General features: G+C 39.5%; 1 protein-coding gene across 2 annotated transcripts in view; it reads right to left on the reverse strand.

Moving 5' to 3' along the window:
• The window catches only part of LOC138171689 (sodium-dependent phosphate transport protein 3-like), a 42,864-nt gene that overhangs the window by 14,170 nt on the left and 2,035 nt on the right, over positions 1-26,659 (reverse strand). The window contains exons 2-7 of one of the 2 annotated variants that reach the window (XM_069101320.1): positions 25,191-25,292; positions 24,421-24,575; positions 17,514-17,689; positions 9,140-9,373; positions 8,963-9,050; positions 8,523-8,609 (exon numbers count right to left, since the gene is read on the reverse strand). In XM_069101320.1, the coding sequence (XP_068957421.1) occupies positions 8,523-8,609; positions 8,963-9,050; positions 9,140-9,373; positions 17,514-17,689; positions 24,421-24,514 (679 nt within the window). In that variant the 5' untranslated portion in view covers positions 24,515-24,575; positions 25,191-25,292. The remainder of the gene's footprint in view (positions 1-8,522; positions 8,610-8,962; positions 9,051-9,139; positions 9,374-17,513; positions 17,690-24,420; positions 24,576-25,190; positions 25,293-26,659) is intronic. The other variant, XM_069101321.1, reaches the window with a different exon arrangement.

Raw genomic sequence — 26,659 nt, forward strand, 5'->3', positions numbered from 1 at the left:
AGGTAGTTGGTATATTCTTTCAATATCTATTTTCTGCTCTGGTTCTAGAATATCAGAGTCATTTTCCTTGATAATTTCTTGAAAGATGATATGTAGGCTCTTTTCTTTGATGATGGCTTTCAGGTAGTCCAATAATTTTTAAATTATCTCTCCTGGATCCATTTTCCAGGTCAGTTGTTTTTCTGATGAGATATTTCACATTGCCTTCTATTTTTTTCATTCTTTTGGATCTGTTTTATAATATCTTTATTTCTCATAAAGTCATTAGCTTCCATTTGCTCCAATCTAGTTTTGAAGGAATTATTTTCTTCAGTGAGCTTTTGAACTTCCTTTTCCATCTAGCCAGTTCTGCTTTTTAAGATTTTCTTCTCCTCATTGACTTTTTGGACCCCTTTTGCTGTTTGAGTTAGTCTATATATATTTTTTTGCTATTTTTGGAGGGCAATTGGGGTTAAGTTACTTGCCCAAGGTCACACAGCTAGTATTTTGTGTTAAGTGTCTGAGCTGTGCCACCTAGCCACCCCGCTTTAGTCTATTTTTTAAGGTATTATTTTCTTCAGTATTTTTTTGGGTCTCCTTTAGCACACTATTGACTTATTTTTCATGATTTTCTTGAATCATTCTCATTTCTCTTAACATTTTTCCTCTACTTCTCTTCCTTGATTTTCAAAATCCTTCTTGAGTTCCTCCATGATGTGTGACCAATTCATATTTTTCTTGGAGGCTTTTGATATAGGAGTTTTGACTTTGTTCTCTTCTTCTTGTTCTATGTTTTGATCATCTTTGTCACCAAAAATTATTCTATAATTTGATTTCTTTTCCTTTGTTTGCTCATCTTGCCAGTCAGTTACTTGACTTTTGAGCTCTTTGCCATGGTAGAACTCTGCTTTCAGAGTGGAGAGTACTATGTTCCAAATTTCTGGGGTTTTGTGCAGCTGTTGTCTGAGTTTCTCCTAGCTACCTGCCTCAGAACTGTGACAAAGATGCCCTCTCCACAGCCACCACAAACTCTGCCATGCTAGTGGTCCTCACCCCAGGACTGCCAACCAAGACTGCAACCCAAGATACAAGCAGGGCAAAGCAAGAGAGTCCTTCCTCAGTGCCTGCAAAGAGATTCCTGCATTTGCCCTCTGATCAGCCACTTGGTCCCTACACCAACTGTGGGCCTGGAGCTCTGGAAGCAGCTGCTGCTGTAGCAGCTTCAGCCACCACCACCTCCACTGCCCAGGGGCAGGGGCTGGATAGTACTCTTTTTTCACCCAGGTCCAGCAGAGTTTCTCCACTGACTTTTTACTTTGTTTTTGTCATTTATGGCTTGAGAAGTCTGGAAACTGCTACAGCTGCCAGTGATTCAGTCCCCTGAGATCTGCTCTGGCCAGGCTCTGCCAGCACAGCCCATGTGTGATTTTGCTCCACTCCCAGCCCAATGTGATAGACCTTTTCTGTTGGCCTGCCAGGCTGCCTTCAGCAGGAGATTTTCTTCACTCTGTCATTTTGTGGGTTTTGTAGCTCTAAAATTTGTTTAGAGTCATGTTTTAACAGGTATTGGAGGTGGTTGGGGTGCAGGCCTAGGCAAGTCCCTGCTTTTACTCTGCCATCTTGGCTCTACCCCTTTTTGGGTCTCTTTTGCTATTTGGGTACTCTATTTTTAAGGTGTTATTTTCTTCAGCATTTTTTCATGGCTCCTTTAACAAGCTGTTGATTTGTTTTTTCATGATTTTCTTGTATCCCTCTCATTTTTCTTCCCAATTTTCCTCTACTTATCTTACTTAATTTTCAAAATCATTTTTGAGGTCTTTTATGGCCTGAGACCAATTCATATTTTTCTTGGAGGCTTCGGATGTAGGACCTTTGACTTTTTTGTCTTCTTCTGGTTGTATGTTTTGATCTTCCTCATCACCAAAGTAAGATTCTATAGTCTGATTTTTTCCCCACTGTTTGCTCATTTTCCTAAGCAATAATTTGACTAGTTAGCTGTCTTTGTTAAGGTAAATCTTTGGTTCCAGTGTGGAAGGTGTACTGTTTCAAGCTTCAGGGGTTTTGCGTAGCTGTTTTCAGATATATTTCTGGCAACCTGTCAATTTTCAGTTCTTCCAAGGTGGTATGAACAAAGGAGATGTTTTTAGTCCTCTTCTTGTCTGTGCTCTGATCTGTGAGTGACCACAAACACTCTTTTCTGCCTTGGAACTGTGAGGAGGATTCCATCTTCACTATTCCTACAAACTCCACCACGCCAACACTCCTTCTTGCCCCAGGACCTCCACCCAGGATGGTGACCCAGATTGAAAAATGGACAAAGCAAGAGAATCCTGCATCAGTGGCACCAAAGAGATCCTGCAACCAGCCACTGGATCCCTCTACCATCTGTGGGCTGAGAGTTCAGGAAGCAGCTATTGCTGCTGCTACCACTGCCACCACCCTGGGGCTGGGGCTGAGGTTGTACCGGACCTTGCTCCTCTCTCACCTCTCTCTCTGACACACCTTTCCTACTGACCTTCTAAGTTGTCTTTGGCATTTAGGGGTTGAGAAGTCTGGAACCTGCCATAGCTGCCTCTAATTTAGTCCCTTGAGGTCTCCTCTGGCCCTGTTTGTGCCAGCACAGCCCATGTTGGACTGCCATCTTCTCTCAAAATGGTGTAACAGACCTTTTCTGTTGACTTTCCAGGTTGTTGGGCTGGAAAGTTGTTTGACCATGTCATTTTGTGGGTTCTGCTGCTTTATACTTTATTTAGTCATTTTTTGCAGGTGTTTGGAGAGGTTTGGGCGAGAGCTCAATCAAGTTGCTGCTTTTACCTACACAGTTTTTTTTTTTTTTTAAGCAATTAGGGTTAAGTAACTTGCTCAAGGTTACATGGCCAGTTATTTTTGTGTGGGTGCCAACTATCTGAGGCCTGAACCAATCCCAGGTCTCCTGACGCCGGGGCTGATACTCTTACTCACTGCGCCACCTGGCCTCCCCTAAGCAATTGGGGTTAAGTAACTTGCTCAAGGTTACACGGCTAGTTATCTACACATTTCTTAATGAGCCAATGTTGCCCTTTTAGCTTTTCATTTTACCTCAACTTAGCTTTACAATTCACATCATTATTTTCCACTTACCTAATTTTCTATGTTTGTTTCTAGAAGTACTTCCAACTTGGCAGACTTTTATTGTCAAGAAACTTGTTAAGTACCACAGGTGGCCACAGAAATTGGAGTAATGTTTTCTTTACTATATGTATTCATGTATTCTTCGCAGGTGCCTGGGAAGCTCAGTGTGAATAGTTCTGAGCTCTGTTGCCATGTTTAGAACAGTTTATAAAATGACCTGTAGGAAATATCAGTCTAAGTTTTTAAATTGCTTAGCATCACTCTTTTTTATTGGAATTTACTACATATGGCAGAAGCTTTCCAACTTATGGGACTGAGGTTTATCTTCACCCAAATGTTGGACCCCTGACATAGCCCTAGCTCCCTTGTATGTAATAAAGCTAAGAGTCAGTAACAAAATAATGGCTTGTTATTTTTAGTCTTTATAATAACCACATATACTTAGAAAAAGCAAAGATGACTCTGAGGTACTCTAAAGTCTCATTAATGATGATTAATCTGTATTGAGGTCCATAAGATATCTTTTTACATAAGAACAAGTATGCTACAGTTGCTTATTCTTCTTTATACATTGAAATGTGCGTTTCTTGATGATTCCTAAATTTGCAGGGAAGACCAATTAAAAGCATATCTGTTGTTAAATCCATGGACTTGAACCTTAATCAGAAAATCAGAGGCCCGTTCTTTAGAACCTGAAGCAGAAATTTGCTGAAGGCAGCTCTTTCCCTGAGAACTGATAATCTTGGAGTGTTTTCATTGGGACAAAAGTCATTTATATGAATGTTGGCATTTACATTCATCACCTTACATGATTCTCGCTCAGAATTCCCTTCACTAGTGATGCCCCTCTTTTTTTAAAGACCAATTGGGGTTAAGTAACTTGCTCAAGGTTACATGGCCAGTTTTTTCTAGGTGTGGTGCTAAATATCTGAGCCTGGATTTGATCCCCAGGTCATCCTGACACTGGGGCCAGTGCTCTTACTCGCTGAGCCACCTGGCCGCCCCAGTGGCCCCTTTTTAAATAGTCTATGTTAAGAAGTGATTTGCTTTTTCTCTGTTCTCTCCTGAAAAACTTAAATGAAATTCTCCTCCCAACAACTATTAATGGAGGCAAATTGAAATATTGCACTCATTGAGAACTTCAATACCTTCTTTGAGTTGGAGAGTTCAGGGTATATGTGGCATTGAAGAAATTTGTTAGAGAAAAGTTACTTCCTAATGTGGGGGTTTACAGAGAAAAAACAAGTTATAATATGATAGATAAAAATCTAACATAATAGTGGACTATGAGTTAAATTTTCTTTATTTCCTAGAAAACAATTTGATCAGTTCTTTAGAAAATTGGTATTATGCTACAACAGAATATAGGAATGAATTTGAATAAAGGGGTACATAAGGAATGACCCACAAGCTGGGGCAATGAACACAGTCCCTTATATGTAGCTTCATGGCAGAACGTTCAGTGAAGGAAATTAATCTAAAGGAAGGGAGTTTACATAAATGATATACATTGAAGCATTAAGAGAAAGAAAGATATAGTTTATGTTATAGATGACAGATGAAATAAATGAGAAATATAGGAAATACAGTTAGTCATTAGCCTGCTGGGGGAAATAAAAGGGGAGACATTTTTTTCAGACTACTTCTAGGGATTTCTGGCTGCTAAAAGTAGGATATATAATTTTTAATTTTTACCAAAATTTCATGCTTCAGAAGGGGGAAGATGTCACATTGAAATGCTTAGTCTGCACTTGATTCTGCAGCTATAAATATCAAAAGACTGAAGAGGAATATTTATTGAACAATTTCATTGGAAATGATGTCTTTCTCTTAGAAACTACTATATAGAAATGGAAATTATGGTATAATTCATCAGCATCCTTAAATTTAGATGAAGCAGAATTCTTAGATTTATTAAAAATTTAAAATAAACTTAATATAAAAAAAAGAATTGGTGGGCGTGGTCAAGATGGCGGAATAGAAACAGGACCTCCATGGGGCTCCGGCTCTCACCTCCTCCAATTCATATAAAAAGGGACTCTGAACAATTTTTTTAGCTAAAGAACCCATAAAATGACACAGAGAAGCTAACCTCCTGCTGAGGACAGCCTGGCAGGCCGGCAGGAAGTGGCCAGCACAGCACTCTGGGAGCCAAGACCATGCCCGTGTGAGCTGGAGCTTTTAGCCCCAGGGTGGGCCTGACCATCTGCCAGCTGGAGGGACTCCAGATCACCAGAAGCTGTGGCAGTTTCCAGAATTACCAACACATAGATGCTAAGGACACAGTGAGAGGTCAGTGCAGTGTGGACTTTGGAATCCAGTAGTTGGGAGTGGGGTAGGCTTCTGCCCCCGGGGCAAGAAGCACACATCCTATCAATTTTACCTTTATCACATCTCTCCCAATGCTCCTGTTATTAATGTGAGTGAACCCCAGAGCCTGAAATAGTTTTAGAAAGAAATTTAATAGGTTGTTTGGCAAAGCAGAGGGCTAAAAGGTGTGGATCCCTTATGAGTCTCTACAAGATTTATGTTTTATAAGGTTCAGAGAAGAGTATAAGTACAGGAATCTCTAATATCCAGTTAAGCAGTTTTGAAGAGAGGACAGTTCCCAAGCAAGGTCCACTGAGAGGTATATCAATAAACATAAACATAAAAATTTAGGGAACCCAAAAGACAAATACTGGGTGGACCCAAAACAAGACCTGAGTGGTATATAAGCATTTCCTGAAGCCATCCAGTTTTCCAACTCAGCCATCTGAGTTCAGCCTGTTCTCTAAGACAAATTTTTAACTAAGACAATTTATGGCCCCTTAAGTTAGGTTCAAACAACATAATAATTAATGTTTTCTGAACAACATAATGAAATAGTTCCCTACATACCCTTCTCTTCTGACACAGCCACAGGTCTAATTAAAACCCTTTTTCTCTCACACCTAGATCTGCAATAACCTATTGGTTCATCATCTCCTCAAAAATCTCTTCCCACTCCAGTTCATATACCACTCAGCTGTCAAATTGATCTCCCTAAAATGCAAGCCTGACTATGCCATCTCCCTTCTCTATGGAACTCTAGTACTTTCATATCATTTCTATTCTCAGATATAAATCATCCAGTTTTTAATGTCCCATTGTAACCTAGTCCTCCTTTACTACTTCACCCCTTCTCTGTGCCCACCCCACCCACATCCTCTGGGATCTGATGATACTGGCTCCTGTGTTGTTCCTTACACAGAACACTCCATCTTCTGACCCTGGGCATTTGTGGTGGTTGTCCCACATGCTTTGAACACTTTCCTCTTCATCTTTGCTTTTTGTTTTTGTTCAGTTGTTTTTCAGTTGTGTCTGACTCTTTGTGACCCCATTTTTTTTGGCAAGGTGTAATGGTAATGAAATTTGAAGATCCCTTTGTATTGGAAAACTAAGAGGTACTTAGCACCTACTTTCAAATTAAGCCTCTGTTAAAGAAACAGAAGGTATGAAACCCTGTTGCTGATATACCAGTAAGGGGTTGAACAGGGAGGAGCTATGCTATATTAAAGGAAGAGCACAAGCAAGAACTTCTTGGGATGAGCATCTGAAAACGGGGCTATTGCTGCTAGACTGGAACTTCTGTGGAGAAAGTGATTTTGACTTTGAGAATGGGAGAAAGTGATTTTGATTTTGAGAATGGAGCTGCTGAAGACTTCTTCCTTTTTTTTTTGCTTTTTGGAGGGCAATTGGGGTTAAGTGACTTTCCCAAGGTCACACGGCTAGTTTTTGTGTTAAGTGTCTGAGGCTGGATCCAAACCCAGGTCCTCCTGACTCCAGGACCAGTGCTCTATGCACCACACCACCTAGCCGCCCTGCTGAAGACTTCTGAGGGCCAGCTGGAGCTGCCAGAGGAAGCATGACTGTGGTGTTGGTACTTTGTCTGTGGCTCTGTTAAGTTCTCTTTTCCCAGGAACAAAAGTTGTGAAAGACTTGAGGTGGACTGGATACTGTGAGCTTCAATACAGAGCAGGACTTTCATGGAGAGCTGGACAAGGAGCTGGGAGCTGTCTGCCTTTGAACTCGGGTGGCAGTTGGTTAGATTCGGGTGGGAGCTGGGATCATGGAAGAGGAGCCATGGAAGCTGAAAGCCTGCCCTGAGTCGAGATGAAAAGACCTCTCCGTGGGTACTCAGTAGTGATGAAATTGTGATTTACTTGTGACTGAGGGGTAGATGGCCTGTGTATTTTCCACTACCCCTTAAGAGAGTACTGAGTAGTGACAGATGACTGATTTATAACTTAGTGTGTCCCATGGGTGGAGGACTTTGACCTTTTGTACTTTATGATTGAATGATTGTTACTAAGTGATTGATTGACTAAATGATTGTACGTTGTTCAAAACTATGTGACCACTTTGGTGAAAACTATGTGGCCATTTTAGTGATAAGTTGTTGAGTTATTATGTCATTGTGAATTCTGTCTTTTGATTTTCTGTGATAAGTTGTAACATTGTGAATGCTGTACCTTGATTTTCTGTGAATATATTGCTCTGATTTATTACTGAATAGAGTGTTCACTATATTATGTAATCAGAACTTTGAAAGCTGTTCACAGCAGCCATCCTCTGGAAAGCTGCTTGTGTGTGGCTTTACCCAAAGATATTGAAATGGTTTGCTATTTCCTTCTCCAGATCATTTTATAGATGAGGAAACTGAGGCAAACAGGGTGAAGTGACTTGCCCAGGGTCATATAGCTAGTAAGTGTCTGAGGACAGATTTGAACTCATTAAGATGAGTCTTCCTGATTTCAGGTCTAGCATTCCATCCACTGCACCACATAGCTGCTTCTGCCTTTTAGCACTTGCAAAAATTCCACCTTCTACAGGAAAGGTTTTAAATCCTTCTTAATTCCAGTACCTTCTCTCTGAGATTATTTTTAATTTATTCAGTAAATAGTTTGTTTTCACATAGCTGTTTACATGTCTTTCCATTAGATTGTAAGTGCCTTGAGAGCAAGGGTTATCTTTTGCCTTTCTTTACATTCCAAGCATTTAGTACAGAGCCTGGCATACAGTAGCTGCTTAATAAATATTTGTTGCTTGACTGACTGGAAGCATGTTTGCAAAGTAGGCAAGTAAAGAATGCTTTAAAATTTTTTTTTTGAATATTATTTTTAGAACCAACTGGGCTCTAGCAGCCAGAGCACTGGACAAAGAAGGAAGGGACCCTAGTTTTATTGATTCAGCCACTAATTTACTATGTGATGTTAAAAAGATTATTTTTACTTCCTCTAATTTTCCTCGTTGGATTAGGTGTTTGAATAAAATTCCTTCTTGTCTTTTCTAAGCCTAATTATTTGTGAACTTTTAATGTAGGGTCTACCTTGATATGATAAGGGATGCAGATTTCCAGGAGTAAAACCCTAAAAATTGGAAACAGTTGGATTTGAGATGAAGTCACTTACCAAATATGTAGAAGATACTTGGCCAACCTGGGGATTCACAGAGGAATCCACCCACAAAGACAGCAATGAAATTTCCCAGTATCATACCTGAGTTGAAGATACAGAGTAAGTTTGAAGTTAGAATACTAGAAGCTAATATCTCTGTGGCTTTCTGTAAACTATTGAAATTAAAGGGCATGTGAATAACTCACATTTTCAATCTGCACAAAATTTAAGGTTAAATAAGGAAGGAGGACTCAAAGTCTTATGTCTCCAGAATTCTAACTTTGCATGAATTGGACTAGATGACCAATGATGTCCTCTCTAGCTCTTAAGTTCTGTGATTACATTTTATTTATGTTTCAATCTTGAAGAATTTTTGTTCTGGTTACACCAAGATGGAAGTAGGAAAGATAAAGAGGGATAGAAATGTAAAACAATTTTTATAATTATATCTTTACCAGAGAAACTAATGGTATTTAGTAGAGTACGTTCCAGTGGTGGAGCCCATTTTGGCCAAAATGCAGATACAGCACTGATGTTTATCCCCTGAAATCAAAACGATAAGAAATTTTGAACTACGAATGAAATTGAGGCACAGTCTATCCTACTCACCTACTTTGAAGGTGTGCTGGTACCTGAGTCATGCCTTGTATTATCCTTATGATAAAGAAGGAAAGCAGTCCGTGGTCTGCTGCTAATGGTGACAAGAGATTGAGAACTGAGGAGATAAGCAATGATAAACCAGCTATTTTCTTTCCTCCAAGAACTCCAGCGAAATACCCACTTGGAACTGTAGTTATTACTGAGCCATAGAAGGGAGCACTGAGGAGGAGACCCTGGATTTTTGGGCTCCACTCATATACTGGGACCTGCAAGACAGGGGAATGACTTTTTAAAATGGTCACCTTATAGGAAAGTCAACAATTCAGCTAGCATCTGTTAGTATAGTTCTGTAATTGTGGGATGCGCGCGCGTGTTTGTGTGTGTGTGTGTGTGTGTGTGTGTGTGTGTGTGTGTGATGTCCCAGAATCAGTTTGAGAATTCCAAGGGACCTCAAAGATCATCAAGTCCAACTTTCATTTTACAGATGAAGAAACTGAAGTTGAGAAGGATTAAGTGGTTTGTCCAAGTTCATACAGCTTGGATCCTACCCCAAGCACAGTGCCTGGCACATCCATAGCACTTTATAGGGGAGCCCTTTGCCTTATTTTGCCAGGAACCAGGCCTTCACATTGCTTCCTACAACCTTTTCCCCATGTTCTCGAATCCCCCTTCTCTTGCTTTCTAGCTTCCTTTAATATCCGTTATCTCTTCAGCAGAGTATCAACTCCTTGAGGATAGAGACAGATTTTTTTACCTACTTTTGTATCCCCAATACTTTGCATAGTACCTGGTGCATAATGTCATAAATAATGCTTACTCTCTGATCTCCATAGCAATCCCCATCCTTCTGCTTGGAATAAATCATCCTATGGTTGGAATAAAATGACTTCACCTCTCTGGGTTTTGAGTTTTAAAATCCATATTAAAGATTTTCAGAGAGATTAGCAACCTTAGTGTCCATCTAGTTCAACCCACATTTGAAAAAGAATCTCCACACCTGTGCAAATGGGGATTTTGCTCCCTCTTTGTGTTTTGTGAAGGTCTTTGGACAGCAGAACCTCACCCTGCTCTCAGGCACCCTTTCCTTTCTGTTTTTGGAAATGTCTGATTCTTTGGGTGATTTTCCTTACACCAAACCAAAGTTAGCCTCTTAGAAATTTCCATCCATTTTACCTGGACTTCCTCTGTGCAGCCAAACAGCATAAACCCAATCCGTCCTCTATGTGACATCACTTAAAACTTAAAATATTTGAAGATGGTTATCACACCATATTCCTCCTCCTCTGCCTTTCTCTTTTCCAGGCTAAAGACATTTATTTCCTTCATCTGATCCTCATGTTACATGGATTGGAGGCCCTTTAACAATATCTGTGCCCCACATGGTAGTCTACTAATTCTTAAATTATCTTTGATTTCTTTTTCAATTCATTTGTCTTTGTTATAAAATGCATTATTTTTTCCACTGATTTTTTCATGTTTTGACTTTGTTTTAATATTTTTAGTTGTCTTATGGAGTCATTATCTCTTGTTTGGTCCATTGTTATTTTCAAGGAGTTTGTTTCTTGAATGAGGTTTTGTGTGTTTTTTTGTATGTTTTATAAATGAAGAATCTGAAACAGTCAGAAGTTAAGTGACTTGTCTAGGATCATAAAGTAGTAAGTGTCTGAGAACAACTTTAAACTCAGGTCTTCCTCAAAGTTACACAGCCAGTTATTTGTGGGTGTGGTACTAAGTATCAGAGCCCGGGTTTGATCCCCGGTCATCCTGACTCTGGGGCCGGTGCTCTTACTCACTGCACCACCTGGCCACCCCTAAGCAATTGGGGTTAAGTAACTTGCTCAAGGTTACACAGTCAGGTGTTTCTGGGTGGGTGCTAAGTGTCTGAGCCCGGATTTGATCCCAGGTCATCCCAACTCTGGGGCTGGTACTCTTACTCACTGTGCTACCTGGCTGCCCCATGGGTATTCCATTTTTTGACCTCAATCCCAGTTCTTTTGTTCTTCTACATATAGTATTCCAAGATCTGTGGTCTTTTAATGTAACCACTATTAAGTCTTGTGTGATTCTAATTGTGGCTCTGCCATATTTGAATGTTTTGTTTTTGTTTTTTTGTTTTTTTGCTGATAGTTTTTCTTTGAGAATATAGGTATCGTATTCCTGTAGGTTTTTCTCATAGGATCTCTTTCAGGTGGTGATAGATGAATTTTTCCCATTTCTAGTTTTCCCTCTTGTACTAACATTTCAGGACAATTTTCTTTAACTATTTTTTGTATTACTGTATCAAGATTCTTTTTTTTTTATATGACTGCAGCTTTCAGGTAATCTGATCATTTTTGTTTTCTCTTCTTGATCTGTTCTCCAGATGAGTTGCTTTTTCTTATGAGATGTTTCACTTTCTCTTCTATTTTTTTTTCACTCTTTATATTTTGTTTTGTTCTTTCTTTTTTTTTTTTTTTTAAAGCAATCGGGGTTAAGTAACTTGCTCAAGGTTACATGGCCAGTTATTTCTGGGTGTGGTGCTAAGTATCTGAACCTGGATTTGATCCCCAGGTCATCCCGACACTGGAGCTGGTACTTTTATTTGCTGAGCCACCTGGCCTCCCCTGTTTTGTTATTTCTTGATCTCTTATAACTTCCCTGGACTCCCCTTGTCCAGTTCCAGTTTTTAAGGAATTATTTTCTCCCTTAAAATTCTGGGTCTCCTTTTCTAGTTGGTTGATTTCATAATTTCATTGATTTTCTTGGATTATTTTTATTTAAAAATTTTTCCTCAATCTTTTTTATTTTAATTTTTCAAGTGATTTTGAAGTTCTTCAATGAATTCTTTGTGGCCAAGTGACCATTTGATATTACTCTTTGGTGTAGGAGAGACTTATTTTTTCCCTTTCAATATCTTCCTCTGAAGATGAGCCCAAATCTTCTTTATTTCTGTAGTAATTTTTTATGGTTTGATTCTCCTTTGCCTGTTCATTTTTTTAAAAATTTATAGAGTCTTATTATTGTAAACACCTCTAGCCCTGGGGAATGAGAGGTGGTGTCTCTGGCCTCAGATCCTCCTTCAGTTCTCTCCTCTGGCCTGGAACAGAAACCAAGAATTCTGCCCTCCTGTAAGTGTCCATAGTCAGTGGGAATCCCTGCACTCACCAGGGCATGTGCTGGTTCAATCTTGCCCAGAGTGCATCTCAGTAGCACAGCTGGGCCTGGTGGCCCTTATTAGCAAAGATTTCTTCAATCTTCCCCTGTTCAGATGCCCAACTCCCAACACTGCCCATGAGGTAAAAATCCCTGTGACTGGAGCCAAGGCTACCTACCAACAAGCTAGCCCCAGGGCTCACTGCTTGCTGTTCAAGTGGAATTAGCCTGGAGGTGTTTATACTTCACAGGGACCAAACCTTGAATCTTCTCCAGTTGTCCCAAGAGGACCACTGTTCTGCCCCAACTCTTCTTTATTTTTACTGCTCTACATTCATCACAATTTTGTATTATTTGTGGAGGAAATATGATAACTTGGAATTTTCTGACTATTCCACCATCTTCCCAGAATTCCCTCTCACCTACCTGCTTTAAAAAAATGAACTTTTACTTTATCTCTTCCAAGAATCCTAGTTGAATTTGTATCAGTCCTTGAGTCTTTACTTGCAGATGTTTTGGAGTTATTCTCTTTTGGGTTTGTGTCTTGTCCTTGTCAATGGAATACTTTTGATGGTAGGATTTTGGTTTTTTTATGTTTGTTTGCTCATTATTCTCCCCTAATTTCTGACCTTGGAATTAATGTTAGAGCTGGGCTCTACACATATCTGTAAAGAATATCGGAGCATGTTCTGTTGCTACGTTGCTACTTTCTTGGGGGTATTGAGTGTTGTGTTTTTCCAGTATCTTAGGTACAGTTCAGTCTGGGGACCTGTAAACTTTCAGTGTTCTCATTGTGCCAAAATCTGATCTCTCACCCCATTTTCTGAGCTCTGAATGTTTCTGACCTGGGTTTGAGCCTGAGCAACCCACTTTGGATTTGCCCTTTGTTGGAGTTCCAGAAGACTGCTATTGTGCTCAGCCACTATCAGCCGGTTGGAAAGCTCTGCTGGTTCAGAAGGACAGAACTTCAGCCTCCCCTTTGCTCTGGGAATTCCTGCCCTAGTTATTTATCTGCAGGCTTGGGGCCTGAGACTGAACTGGGGCCTGGAACCGATATCTTGGACTGTTTAATAACATGCCCCACTTCACATTTTTCTACTCTTCTGATACATTACACTCTCCCTTGTACTGTGTGATCTACTTTTACCGACTTCCTTGCTATTCCTCCAACAAAACACTCTATCTCTTTACCTGGAGCGTTTTCACTGACTTTCTGAATTTTTTCCTTCCTCATCTCTGCCTCCTGGCTTTTCTGACTTCCTTCAAGTTCCAGATAAAATCCCGCCTACAGGAAGTGTTTCCTAGCTCCTCTCGATTCTAGCGCCCCCTCTCTGTTGACTGTCTCTGAATTATCAGACAGATATCTATAGATTGCTCGGTGTTATTGTTTAGACCTCATCTCACCTATTTAGAGTGTGAATTCCTCGAAATCAGAGACTGCCATTTACTTTTCCCTGTATCCCTAGTCCTCAGCAGAGTGCCTGGGCCATAGGAGGCACTTAGTACCTATTTATTTTCTTACTGACTATTGATTGACTTTTAGATGGAATGACGTGGAAAGATGGCTTCTTTCAAAAGTTGAGTTGAATCTTGAAGGAAGTCTGGAAATCCAGGCGACAGAGAATGGGAGGAAAAATATTTAAGGAATGAGGGAGAGCTAGTTTGAGAATGCCATTGTAGCTAGATTTAGAGCGCATGGGGGTGAGGGTGGGAGTAAAGTCTAGGAAGATTGGAAAGGTAGGAAGGAGACTTCAAGCAGGAAAATCTACAAGGATATTATTGCAATATTTAGTGTAAGATATGAGAACCTGCACAAGGTTAAATGAATCCAGAGAATGGATGTATAGGATGGATATTGTGAAGGTAGAAATGATGAGACTTCGGGAGCAGGTTGGACAAGCTGAGAAAACCTGGGTGAGAATTTGATGACGACAATGTGAGTCTGATTGAGTGGGAGGACCAGGGGAGATCAATGTGTACATATTATATAAAGGCATCTATACAAGGTAATTCAACAGAGAGGCCCTAGAAGATCAGGGATCATCAGGAAAGGACTCATGGAGAAAGTGGTATTAGCGTTGGGACTTGAGAGTAATTAGGGATTCAAAAAGGTAAAGAAGAGGAGGGTGCATTTCAATCAACACAAATATTCAAAGGTGGGGGATGGTGTAGGAAGAACATGATTGAGCTATATTTAGATACTTGTTGAAATCCTTGTGATAAGTAATGGAAGAACTGTCTGCATTGATATTAATAGTAATGTAGAATATTACTTATTGGGCAACTAGGTGGCACCACAGTGACACCACAGAGTGCCAGCCCTAGAGTCAGGAGGACCCGAGTTCAAATCCAATCTCAGACACTGGGCAAGTCACTTAACCCTATTTACCTCAGCTTCCTCATAAGCTGGAGAAGGAAATGGCAAACCACTCCAGTATTTTTGCCAAGAAAATTCCAAATGGGTTCATGAAGGCTCAGACATGGCTGAAATAACTAAATAGCAGCAACAATAATGCTACTTAGATACAAGCACATTCACCTTCAAGATTCCTGCAGCAGTCCATTATTCTTTGTTTTTTTTAGGGGAAACACTTTTTTTTACGAAATATTTTTAGGAAAATAGGAAAGGTTTCCTTGTCTTTAGCCTAAATCTTCATCTTTTCGGTAAGTTCTACCCATTGCTTTAAGTTCTGTTTCCTGGGTCCAAACAGAATAAGTCTAATCTCTCTAAAAAATAAAAGTATTTCACTCATATACCTCATGATTCCCTTGTCTTCTCTTCCCCACGCTAAAAAAGCCTGATTCCTTCAGCTGATTTTCACATGGCGTGATCTTGATTCCTTCAGCATTCTGGTTGTCCTCCTGGGGACATTTTCAACCTTTATGTCTTGTCCAAAATGAAGCTTCCTGATCTCTGCACGATACTCAAGATGTGGTAAGAATAGAGTTGAATCCAGGGAGCTGTTACCTCTACAGTCCTGGATGCAATAACCTTTACTTGGACCTTTTACACTTTAACCTGACTGCTGTTTCTGAGGGCCTGCCTCCCATAACGGATACGTGCTTGTAGCATAAGGTATTGCTCTCCTTGGCCTTCCACTTTGTCATCTTCTCTTTCACTGCATCCTTTCTTCTTCTCCTGATCTCCTCATATGGACATTCCTGGTGAGTCTTAGCTTCCTTCCACTCTTTCCTTTGCCTTTTACCCCTGGTGAGCTCATCCATTCTTGTTACTTATTACTGTCATTTCTATGCAGTTGACTCACAAATAAATAACAGTGCACTGTAGTGAAAAGAGTACCAGCTTTGGAGTCAAGGGGCCTGTGTTTAAATCCTGGCTTTGTTCCATTAGGCAGATCACTTACCTGGTCTGGGTTTCAGTTTCCTCATTTATGAAAGGATTAAACTAGATCCAGAATTCCTGGCATTTACTTGCTTCCTGGACCCCTTTGGCAATCTAGTGATACCTAGAAACCCCTTCTCAACATCATATTTTTAAATGCATACAATAAAATGCGAAGAAAACCAATTATGGTGAAATACACTTATCAAAACTCTTAAAAAAAATAAATTCGTGTACTTCAGGTTAAGACGCCCTGGGCTAGGTGAACTTTTAGGTTCCTTCTAGCTCTGAACCTATGATCATAGGGTACTGTGGAGCATTGGTTTGCATCTCTTTCTCTGACCTCCTTGTCCAGTTCTTAGTTAGACATTTCCATCTACTTTCTGGGTGGGGGCCATCTCGAGTCATCCTGATCTATATCTTGCCACTGGACGCAGACAGCTCTGGAGGAGAAAGTAAGGCTGGAGGCCTTACACCACCCTCCCTCACTTAAAACCAATTCACAAGCAAGTCATGGCATCATCTTTCTGATGTCATGGTGCTCTTTGAAAATGAAGGACAAACAAATGATGGCAACAAAAACCACAACAGTTTTCTGGTTGCCTTTTGTCCCTGGTAAAGAAGCAGCTCCAAATCAGCTTTTCTAAAATGGAACTCATTATTGAAAATCTCCTGGCTCCTCTTTATATTTCCCCTGTTTCTATCAGTCATTTCCCTTGTTATGAACAGTTGGGCTTTCTCATAGCTTTGTAGCCATTTGTGACTTTTTGATGTTCCTTAAGACTTATTTCTCATTGAGTACTATTTTCTTCCAATTCTTTCTCCATATCAATCCTTATCTCTGCCCCCTCTTTTCCATTCTTACTGCCAGTGTTCTCAATTCTTCCCAGGGGCTTATATTGTCCTCTTAATTCTTCTTCCTGACTCTAGTTTTTCTCTTTTCCCCTTCCATTTCATCCAATATGTTCCACCCAGGTTATTCTTCCTAATACATAGCCCCTATCATGTCATTCCACTGCTCAAAAATATTTAATGGCTCCCCATTCTCTTCTGAATATAGTTAATATTCCTTAGCCTGGCTTTCAGGACCATCCAGAATCTTGTTCCAAAATTACATTTCCTGCCTTATATAATAGGTACTATTCATATAGCTAGCTTAAAGTTTAGAAAGCACTTTCCAAATATTATCTCATTTGATCTCCACAGCAGCCCCAAGATGTAGGTGTTATTGTTATTCTCATTTTATAGATGAGGAAACTGAGGTTGAAAGAGGTTAAGTGACTTGTTCATGGTCACATAGTGTCTGAGGCTAGATTTAAATTCAAGTCTTCCTGACTCCATGTCTAGTCTGTGCTCCATGTGGTGGCCCCCATTGTCCTCTTATGTACTCTCTACTCCGGCCAATTGAATTATCTGCCATCTCTAGAAAATAGCATATGTTTAATGTACTCAAGGTTGTTTTGTCCCTTTGTTGACAATGTTCTCTACACCAGTACCTACTCATCCCAATGTCAGTCCTTAAGACATCATAGTTCAACTAAAAAGGCATATCATCCATGAAGCTTATCTATCCCTTATCCAACCAGTAGTGATTTTTTCCCCCATCAAATGTTGATGCAATTGGAATTCTTACATATTTATATCATGACATACTTATTTATTGATGTGTGTTTAATCTCCCAGAATCAGAGAACTTTAGATTAGAGAGAGAACTCAGTGTCCATCTCGTACAATACACACACACACACACATACAAATATATATATATATATATATATATATATATATACTTATATTATCAATTAGATCAAAAGTTCTTAAATGGAAAAGACCCTGTCTAATTTATTATTATTACATATGTATCATATATAGTACATACAATAAATGTCTGTTTTTTAAATGAATGAAAACAGTTGGAGCCATTGACTTACCCCTGTATCTGCAGTGGCACCAGGATATTCCTCTGCGGAAACATTGGATTGATTTGACTGGCCTGTGTAGTTTACCATGGCAATGATGGCAATGTTCAGACTGGCATTTTGTGCGCCTATCATTAAATTACAGAGATGTATCATGGCGGCCATGGCATATCTGATTGAACACAACCCTTCAAGAGAGAGACCAAGACAATGATTATGCAGTAGTTGTATGAACAGACTAATTTTCTTTTAAACAAAAAATAAATCACAAAGTCTCTCATAGGATTGTTCCCTTTCTATTTAGGGAACCTCTGTTTTTGTTGCCCATCTGGACAGAAGAGTACTGAAGAAAAGAGAGATGGAATCAGGCGGTAGATGACATACTTGATTTTGAAATAGAATGGCAGGTGAATGGTAGAATCACTGATAGAAATCATGAAGTCAGCATTAAACAATAATAAGCTTGACTTTGGGCATGTTGAGTTTGAGGTGCTATTGAGACATTGCAACAGATGGAAGTGTCCTGAGGTGGTTCAGTTAGAGATCTATGTCTTTTGCCTAGGAAAAAGGTTAAAAATGAAATATAGAATTGGGAATTATTCGCATATGGTTAAGTCCAAAGAAGTAAATACATTCAGAAAACGGAAAGAAATATAGAAAGATAACAGAGAAGAATGACAGAAAGAACTTTGTAGAAAATTCAGGTTGAGGTGTTAGGAAGAAGCAGAGCATTCAACAAAAGAGATGAATAGGAGAAATTTTAGTAGCCAGGATCAGGAAGCAGCATAGTTGGCATTTGGTAGAGCTAGAGCTTATCTTGTCATCTTGAGTAGATATTACAAACCACCTTGACAGACAGAGGAACCTGAAGAACAAGTCATAAACCTGGTCCAGAGGCAGGATATAAACAGTCACAGTAGATTTTGGTTATCTGGACATTTGATGGAACCCTCTTTCTGCCTGAACAGAGTAGTTTTATTTATTTTTTTGCTAGCCTTGATAATAATTTCATCTTTCAAAATGTGGAGAAACCAATAAAGGGAAATTCCATCCTGGACTTTATTTTCACCAAGAAGGAGGAACTGGTTGTTGTGATAGTTGATAGTGATAGGAACCTCAGAAGTGGGGTGAGGTGGAAAGTAACCTTCAATTGTGTGTGTGTGTGTGTGTGTGTGTGTGTGTGTGAGAGAGAGAGAGAGACAGAGAGACAGAGAGACAGAGAGAGAGACAGAGAGAGACAGAGAGACAGAGAGAGACAGAGACAGAGAGACAGAGAGAGACAGAGAGACACAGAGAGAGAAGGAAATGAAATTGATAGAATCTTTTTTAAAAAAGTGAAGAGAAAGGACACATAGGGGTCCATGAAAAGGGATTTTAAAGGGGAAGTTAGCCTAGGAGGGATATAAAACTATCAAGAACAAAATTCTGAAGATCCAAAGTGTTTTCAAATGAGGAGGCAAAGGGGAAATTATTTTGATTCATGGCTCCTGACCCCTTTCATATTAGGGACTCCCTTGTCACCCTGGTGGTGTGAATAGATTCCTTTTCAGGATATTTTTAAATACATGAAATAAAATCCAAAAGATCACAAAGTAAAACAATCACATTGAGATAAAGTTATCAAGATTTTTTAAAACAATTTCATGAATTCCAGATTAAGAAGTCCAATATAGATATTGATATGACTGCAAAGGTCATAAGCTGATTTAGATTTTTAAAGATTTGGACAGATAGGGGTGACTAGGTGGTGCAGTGAATAGAGCGCTGGCACTGGTGTCAGGAGGACCTGAGTTCAAATCCGGACTCAGACACTTAACTCATACTAGCCATGTGACCTTGGGCAGGTCACTTAATCCCAATTGCCCTGCCTTCCCACCTCCAAAAAGAAAAAAAAAAGATTTGGACAGATAAACAAGGAAAAAGAAAAGGATAGGACTGTAGTTTGGGATTGATAGGATGATGGTAATTCATAGTAGAAAAAAAGCAGAGATGCCAAGGAGAAAGATCTTTGGACTGGAAGGGACAGAATAAGAATGACTAACAGGTAATTGACAGTAGGTCTTTGACAAGACCTAAATGAGCATGTATTTATAACAATGCCCTGCAAGTAGAACAACTGATTATAAGCACCTGTGGTAAATAATGGATGGAGAATGATGGCAGATCCCATACCTCTGCTTCCTATGATAGGTGCCAGGAATGGATAACATCCAGCAACACTCTGCCCAAGATAAAACAACTTTATCCTCTATAGATACACTTTAATTAACACATGTGCTTTGAGAAAAATGCAACCCATTTCTTCACAAAAATTTTATTAAAATAATTTGAGATGGACCCCACAAAGACTGTAATGATTTTATAAGATGAACTTTCTTGTGTTATATTTTTTAATCAGTCATTCCATCAACAAATATTTATTAAGTGTCTTCTATGTGCTAAGCTCTGTGCTGGGATACAAGTCCAAAGAATGAATTAATCTCTATTTACAAAGAACTTAAATCCTAATGAGGAAAACAAAAACTACATATAAAAATATACACTGCAAAAATGTAAATTGAATAAATAAAAATAAGTAAAATTAAATAAACTCAATGTAGTTTTTTTTTAAGATTTTTTTTTTGCTTTTTTGGAGGGATGAAGGTAGGGTAATTGGGTTAAGTGACTTGCCCAAGGTCACATGGCTAGTTTTGTGTTAAATATCTGAGGTTGGATTTCAACTCAGGTCCTCCTGACTTCAGGGCTGGTGCTCTATGCACTGCACCACCTAGCCACCCCAATCAATGTGGTTTTTGAAGTAGGATACTAATTTTTTTTTAAAGCAGTCAGGGTTAAGTAACTTGCTCAAGGTTACACGGCCAGTTATTTCTGGGTGTGGTGCTAAGTATCTGAGCCTGGATTTGATCCCCAGGTCATACTGACACTGGACCTGGTGCTCTTACTTGCTCTGCTACTTGGCTGCCCCTAGGATACTAAATTTGTGGGGATTAGGAAAGACTGCATAAAGATGGTGCTTGAGGTGCATGTTAAAGGCAACCAGTGACTCTATGAGGTGGTAGTAAGGATGCAGAGTATTCCAGGAATGTGAGACTGACACTGCAAAGGCAGTGGGTGGAAGGAGGAGTGTCTTATGTGAAGAACACAGAGAACACCAATTTAATTGGACTTGGATCACAGAACGTGGGAGAGGAAGTAAACATCCATTTAGGTTCAAGAGATAGGTTGGGACTAGGTTATGGAGGACTTTTGATGCTAAATAGAGGAGGTTATATTATATACTAGAGGCAATAAAAGGTCACTGCAATACAGGGGGAAAGTGGCAGAGGACCAGCTGTTTTTAAGAAACATTACTTTGTGAGTAATGTGTAGGATGGACTGGAGTAGTGAAAGAACTGAAGTGAGGAGAACAGTTAGGAGGTTCTTGTTTAATACAGGTGAGTGATGATGAGGGTCTGAACTAAGTTGTTAGCTGTGTGAGGAGAAAAAAAGTAACCATATGTGAGAAATAGGAAAGTGGAAAAGGTAGAATTTCACAATGTGGAGTGAGAAGTTCAAGGGTTACATTGAAGTTGTAAACCTAGCAGACTTGACAGACTGGCCATTCCTTCAACAGAAAGAGGGAAGTTTGGAAGAAAAGAGAGTTTTTGGGGAAAGATAATGAATTCAATTTTAAGACATGTTATTGTTTAAAATGTTCCTGGAGAATCCAGTGTGAAATGTTGTAATGGTAATGGGAATTTGAAGATCTTCCCTGCCCCTTAATCATTCTAAGGAAATTTGAAGATCTTCCCTGACTTGAAGATCTTCTCTGCCCCCTGATAGGCCAAATATAATAACATGTAGCCTGTGGTGGGAGGAGTTTGCTGAAGGGTGGAGCAGAGCCCACAGGAAGCTGGGAGTCAGAGCATCTAGATGGTGGGAGAGAGAGGAGGCACCCAGGGAGACAACTAGGCTTATGAGTGTTGGTTTGTGGGAAGGCTAAAGGATAATGTGGCTCTCTGCTGTGTTATGGAGTACTAACTTCTATGTTGCTATGATGGATTTGGTTTGCTGGTAACGGGATTTGGTTTTCTAGTGCCTGAACAAATGTTTTGCTTCTGTCTTCTATATGGAGAGCCTGTTATGTTTTGAAGTTGAGAAGTATGCTGGCATATTTACAATCGCTATCAGCACTGTGTATATTGTGTTGGCACTATAAAGCTCAATAGGCAGTTGATATGTGGGACTGAAGTTCAGGGGAGAGACTGGGGCTGGATTTAATAAGTGACTATTATATGCCTGGAACTGTACTTAGTATTTGTGGTGGATATAGAAGAAACTATTCAAGTCTAGTTAGGTCAAGTCAACAAACATTTTTAAGCACCTACTATATGCCAGGATAGAAAATCAGTTTCTGTTTTCAAGGAGCTGATAGTTTAGTGGGGACTGGGGACAACATGCAAACAACTATGTGTAAACAGGATAAAGACAAGATAAACTGGCATGATCTCAGAGGGAAGACATGAAGATTAAGGAGAACCAGTAAAGGCTTCATGCAGAAGGTGAGATTAGCTGAGATTCAAAGCAAGCCAGAGAAATCAGGGAAGCAGAGATGAAGGGAGAGCACTTCACACATGGGGGACAGTTGATGAAAATACTCAGAGATGGGAAATGGACTGTTCTGTTGCAGGAACAGCAACAGGAGTTGTTTATTAACTTCATCATTAATTAACATTGTCATTAATTTACTTGATCAATCAGATCAATTTTTATCACTCCACTTGTTTGAGCACATAATATGTGATCAACCCAAGGTGGAGTGTTGGAATGGATATAATAAGTTCTTTACTTGTTGATTGGTCAAGTCCCTGCTTATCTAAAGTACTGAGAAGGGGTTGAGGAAGAGAGGAAAGATAATAAGATACCTTCTTGACACTTATTAGCTATGTGAACCTAGATAAATTACTTCACTTCTCTTTGCCTTCATTTCTTCATCCATAAAATAGGGATAATTATAACACCTTGGATTGTTGTGAGGATTATTGTAAGGATCAAATAAGATAATACTTGGGAAGTGTTTAGCACAGTGCCTGGTTCATACAAGGCATTATATAAATGGTAGCTATAATTTTGTTGTTGTTGTTCATGATTGATGATGACGATAATGATTGATGATGATTTCAGTAACTAAGTTTGGGATCTGGCAAGTGTGATTGTTGGTAGGGTAAGGGGGCAAAGAGATTTGAGTATAGATAGTAATGTAGAGGTAAATTGCTTTGCCAAGAAGTTGATGTAGGGAAGAGAGAACAGTGTAGCCAATGTAAATGCAATGTCCTGGGAAAGAACTGGGACTGGAGGTTGTAGAGGCCATGGTGAGAAAAAACAGGATTACGGGTAATAAGGCATCAGGAGAGAGAATTAGCAGCAATAGTGGTCAGATAATAGAATTTTGGAATTCCTGAACATCAAAATAAAATGCTTGTGGATGATCTAGGAATGATCTAAAGAATCCCCGAAGTACTTTCTTTATACCTCTCTTCAGACACTTACAATATGCCATAAATTCTGTTTTTATGAGTGAGTGAATAAATGGATGAAAAAAAGCATTTATTAAGCACTTACTGTTCCAGGCTCTGTACTGGGGCTAAATACACATAAACAAGACAGTCATTGCTTTGAAGGAACTTATATTCTAACATGGGAAGATAAGCTATAGAAATAGCCAGAGAGGAATGTTTTGGAGTGTGCAGTCAAGAGAGACTTGGAGTAAGGGGGAAGTTGATTAATGTGCCCTTCCCAGAAATAGTAGCTGTTCTCAGAGGTGGAGTGAGGATGCTGTTGGGAAGGGGATGGGAGTATGTCCACTACCATGGACCTGAGACTGGGCTAGACCAGGAACTTGCCATTCAGAATCCAGAACCACAAGAATGGGATCTTCAGTTCTGGATTGAGGCATATCCAAGAAGCGATAGAGATGTCTGGGAAGAGGTGTGGTAGGCCATGTTTTATTTTATCTATTACTGTATTTATCTATTATTATGTCTTTTTACCATGCTTTGCTTTATCTGTTATGGTTATTTGCTATATATCTCAGCTTTTTTTCCTACTTTACTCCTGATATGTCTTCCTTTCAGTTATTTTTGCCATCAAGACCTGAGACCATGGCTGAGAAAACATAACCTTGAGTGTTTTCTGTGCTACCCTTCTAACCCACTAGCTTTCTAGTTCAAGAAACCATAATCAACTTCTACCTGCCATTATTATTGTGAAGTGTGTGTCAGTGTATACCCATAAATTTATTTAACTACCCCATTTTAATTAGACACCTGGATGGCATAGAGGATAAAATGTTGGACTTGGAAGACCTGAGTTCCAATCTGGCCTCAGATCACTGTGTGACTCCTGGGCAAGTAATTTAACCCCTTCATCCCCTCATCTCTAGGTTGGGGAAAACAAGCTTATCAGGTTGTGAGAATCGCATGAGATAATATCTATAGCATTATATAAATACTAGCTATTATGATGATCATTTCCAAACCAAAATATCCTTCTGACCAGTACTCCTCTTAATGTGTTGTCTTCTGTGGGGAGGAAATAAGTGTTGGTCATTCTATCTCTCCTGATGCCTTATGACCCGTAATACATAAATTCCTTGAGTTCAAGGACAAGGGACTGTTATCCCTAGCACTGAGCTCAATACTGGATACATAGTAAGTACTTAATATGATTTCATTTGTTCATTCATTCAGTTGTAAAATTCCATGAGAATAAGGAGTGTTTCTTATTCATCTCTGCATCTTCCATAATACCTCACTCAATTCTTTAAATCCAGCAGATAATCAATAAATTGGTTGGATTGAACTGAATTGAATCTGAGAGCTCTTCAGCAGCCATGCTTGAGTGGGGAGGATGGCACTTTGTGGCACTGTTATGACCTTACTTTTCGCTTTCTGGTGCTGCTGCTTATGTTCTTCCTCTTCCTGTGAATTGGTGCTCTCCCCCATCCAGGAGTTGGCAGCTCCCAAAGAACCCATAATGCTGGTCTTTTCCCAGGGATTGACTTTCACTTCTTGAAAGAACAATGTCCACAGAAATCTGCAATTTTGAAATACAACTTTTTCATTAGTCAGTTATCTGGGTACTTTTCTCTAAATCATTATTATTGTCCACAATCACAAAGAATGCTGGGCTTTGAAAATTCATATTTTCTATATTTAAGATACATTTTGATAATCACATAAATTATAATCAACTCTCTGATTTTTGCTGTCCTCTACACTTAAATATGTATCACTATCATTCCGGAGGCTATTTTTTTTTTTTATCTTGGACATGTTTCTTTTAACACTCATAAGTAGTCATTTCTAAATGTGCAAATAGTCAGTTAGTTAACAAGAATTAAGTGCCTACTTATTTCGTTAGTGAGTTCCAGGCACTGGGCATACAAAGAAACAAATAAGCCAACCAAGTTCAAATAGTCCCTGCTTTCAAGGAACTCAATCTAATGGGAGAGCCAATAGTATATATGAAGAGTATATACAGGATCAATTGGAGAGAATAGAGGAAAAGCTCTAAAATTAAGAGGGTCTAGGAAAAGCTTCCTAGGAAAGGTGAGATTTTCTTTGGTACTAGAAGGAAGCCAGGAAAGTCCAATAGGCTGAGATAAGGAGGGATGGCATTACAGACATGGACAATGGCCAGAACAATTACCTGGAGATGGAAGAGAGAATGTTGTGCTCAAGGAATAGCAAGGAGACCCATGTCACTGCTGATCCTTTGGTTATTGCCCTGTAGTCTAGGAAACTTTCCCTCCTGTTAGGATAATTAACCAAGAAAGAAGCTAGCAATTATGCTTTTGACATAAGAAAAGGAAGTTACTAATGTAATTGTGCATAAACACTGATTATCATTAGCACAGATGTAGTACCATGCTAGATTTGGAGTGTGAATTAAAAGAAACACGCTAAAAGTAGCTGCTTTCCTTATTAACATTCAACGGTGGCTAGTTGAAGTCTCAATGCATTTATTTAAATTTAAAGGTATTCAGAGTGCACTAGAGTGGGAAAGGGCCTTGGATCTGGAGTGAGAGGACCTTGGCACAGCTAGGAGTCACCTCTCTGGTGCTCACCTTTCTTCTTGGTAAAATGAAAGGGTTGAACCAGATTATCCTGACACTTCCAGGGTTAAAACCCATGACACCAGGCAATTGAGAGACAAGTAGAATTCTCTGACATTGAACCTGACTGACCACCAGCAGCACTAAGAGCCTTGGGCAGTTTTGCATCCTAAGTACTTATAGGTAGGTTCCCTTTAGCTTTGAATTTTCTTTGTCATGGCCTATTTTTATCAGGCTATTAGGTCATGAAGTTTTTGTTGTTCTGTCATTTCAGTCCTGTCTGACTCTTTGTGACCCCATTTGGGGTTTTCTTGGCAAAGAGACTGGAGTGGTTTTCCATTTTCTTCTCCAGCTCCTTTTACAGATAAGGAAACTAAGGCAAACAAAGGACTTGCACAGGGTCACACAACAAGTAAGTGTCTGAGGCCAGATTTGAATTGAGGAAGGTGAGTGTGTCTGACTTTGGGGCTGACACTATTCATTGAACTACCGAGATGTTCCACATAATGAAGTAGTCTTTTTTTTGGACTTTGGTTTATGACTGGTCAGATGTATATCTCTGCTATATTCCTCTTCTTTTCTGGTATCATGAGCATCTTCGTTATATAATGGCCTGATGATGTTGGTTCTTGAGTCCTTTCAAGGCTATTGCCCCTCTTACAGTCTCAGTAGTCCAGTTTCAGCTGCCAGGATAGCACAATTTTAAAATCACTACCTGTGTTACTGCTATTTTTAAAACAGTAACATTTACATTTTAAACACTTCATTCGTTTCCCTTGTGGGTCCTCTAAGAGGTGGCCAGATCACCAGGTTATATCTTATCATCTTATCACCTTATACTAATGACCTGGCAGCTTTGAATAAACAGACATGGTGTAATGGGAATGTAAATTTAAAGATCTTCCCTGCCCCTAGGCTAAAGTGCCCTTGGAGCCTGGGGTAGGAGTTTTTCAGTAGATACTTTTTGATTGGCCAGTGGATCCAGAAGGTTGTTACATTCTCTGAGCCAGGAGAAGGCTATATGAACCCTGATTTGAGGCTTTGTTTTGGGACTCACTTTGAG

Source organism: Petaurus breviceps, unplaced genomic scaffold, assembly GCF_028583685.1.
Source record: "Petaurus breviceps papuanus isolate PSGF00001 unplaced genomic scaffold, PetGlider_PUasm1.0 456, whole genome shotgun sequence".
NCBI lineage: Eukaryota > Metazoa > Chordata > Mammalia > Diprotodontia > Petauridae > Petaurus > Petaurus breviceps.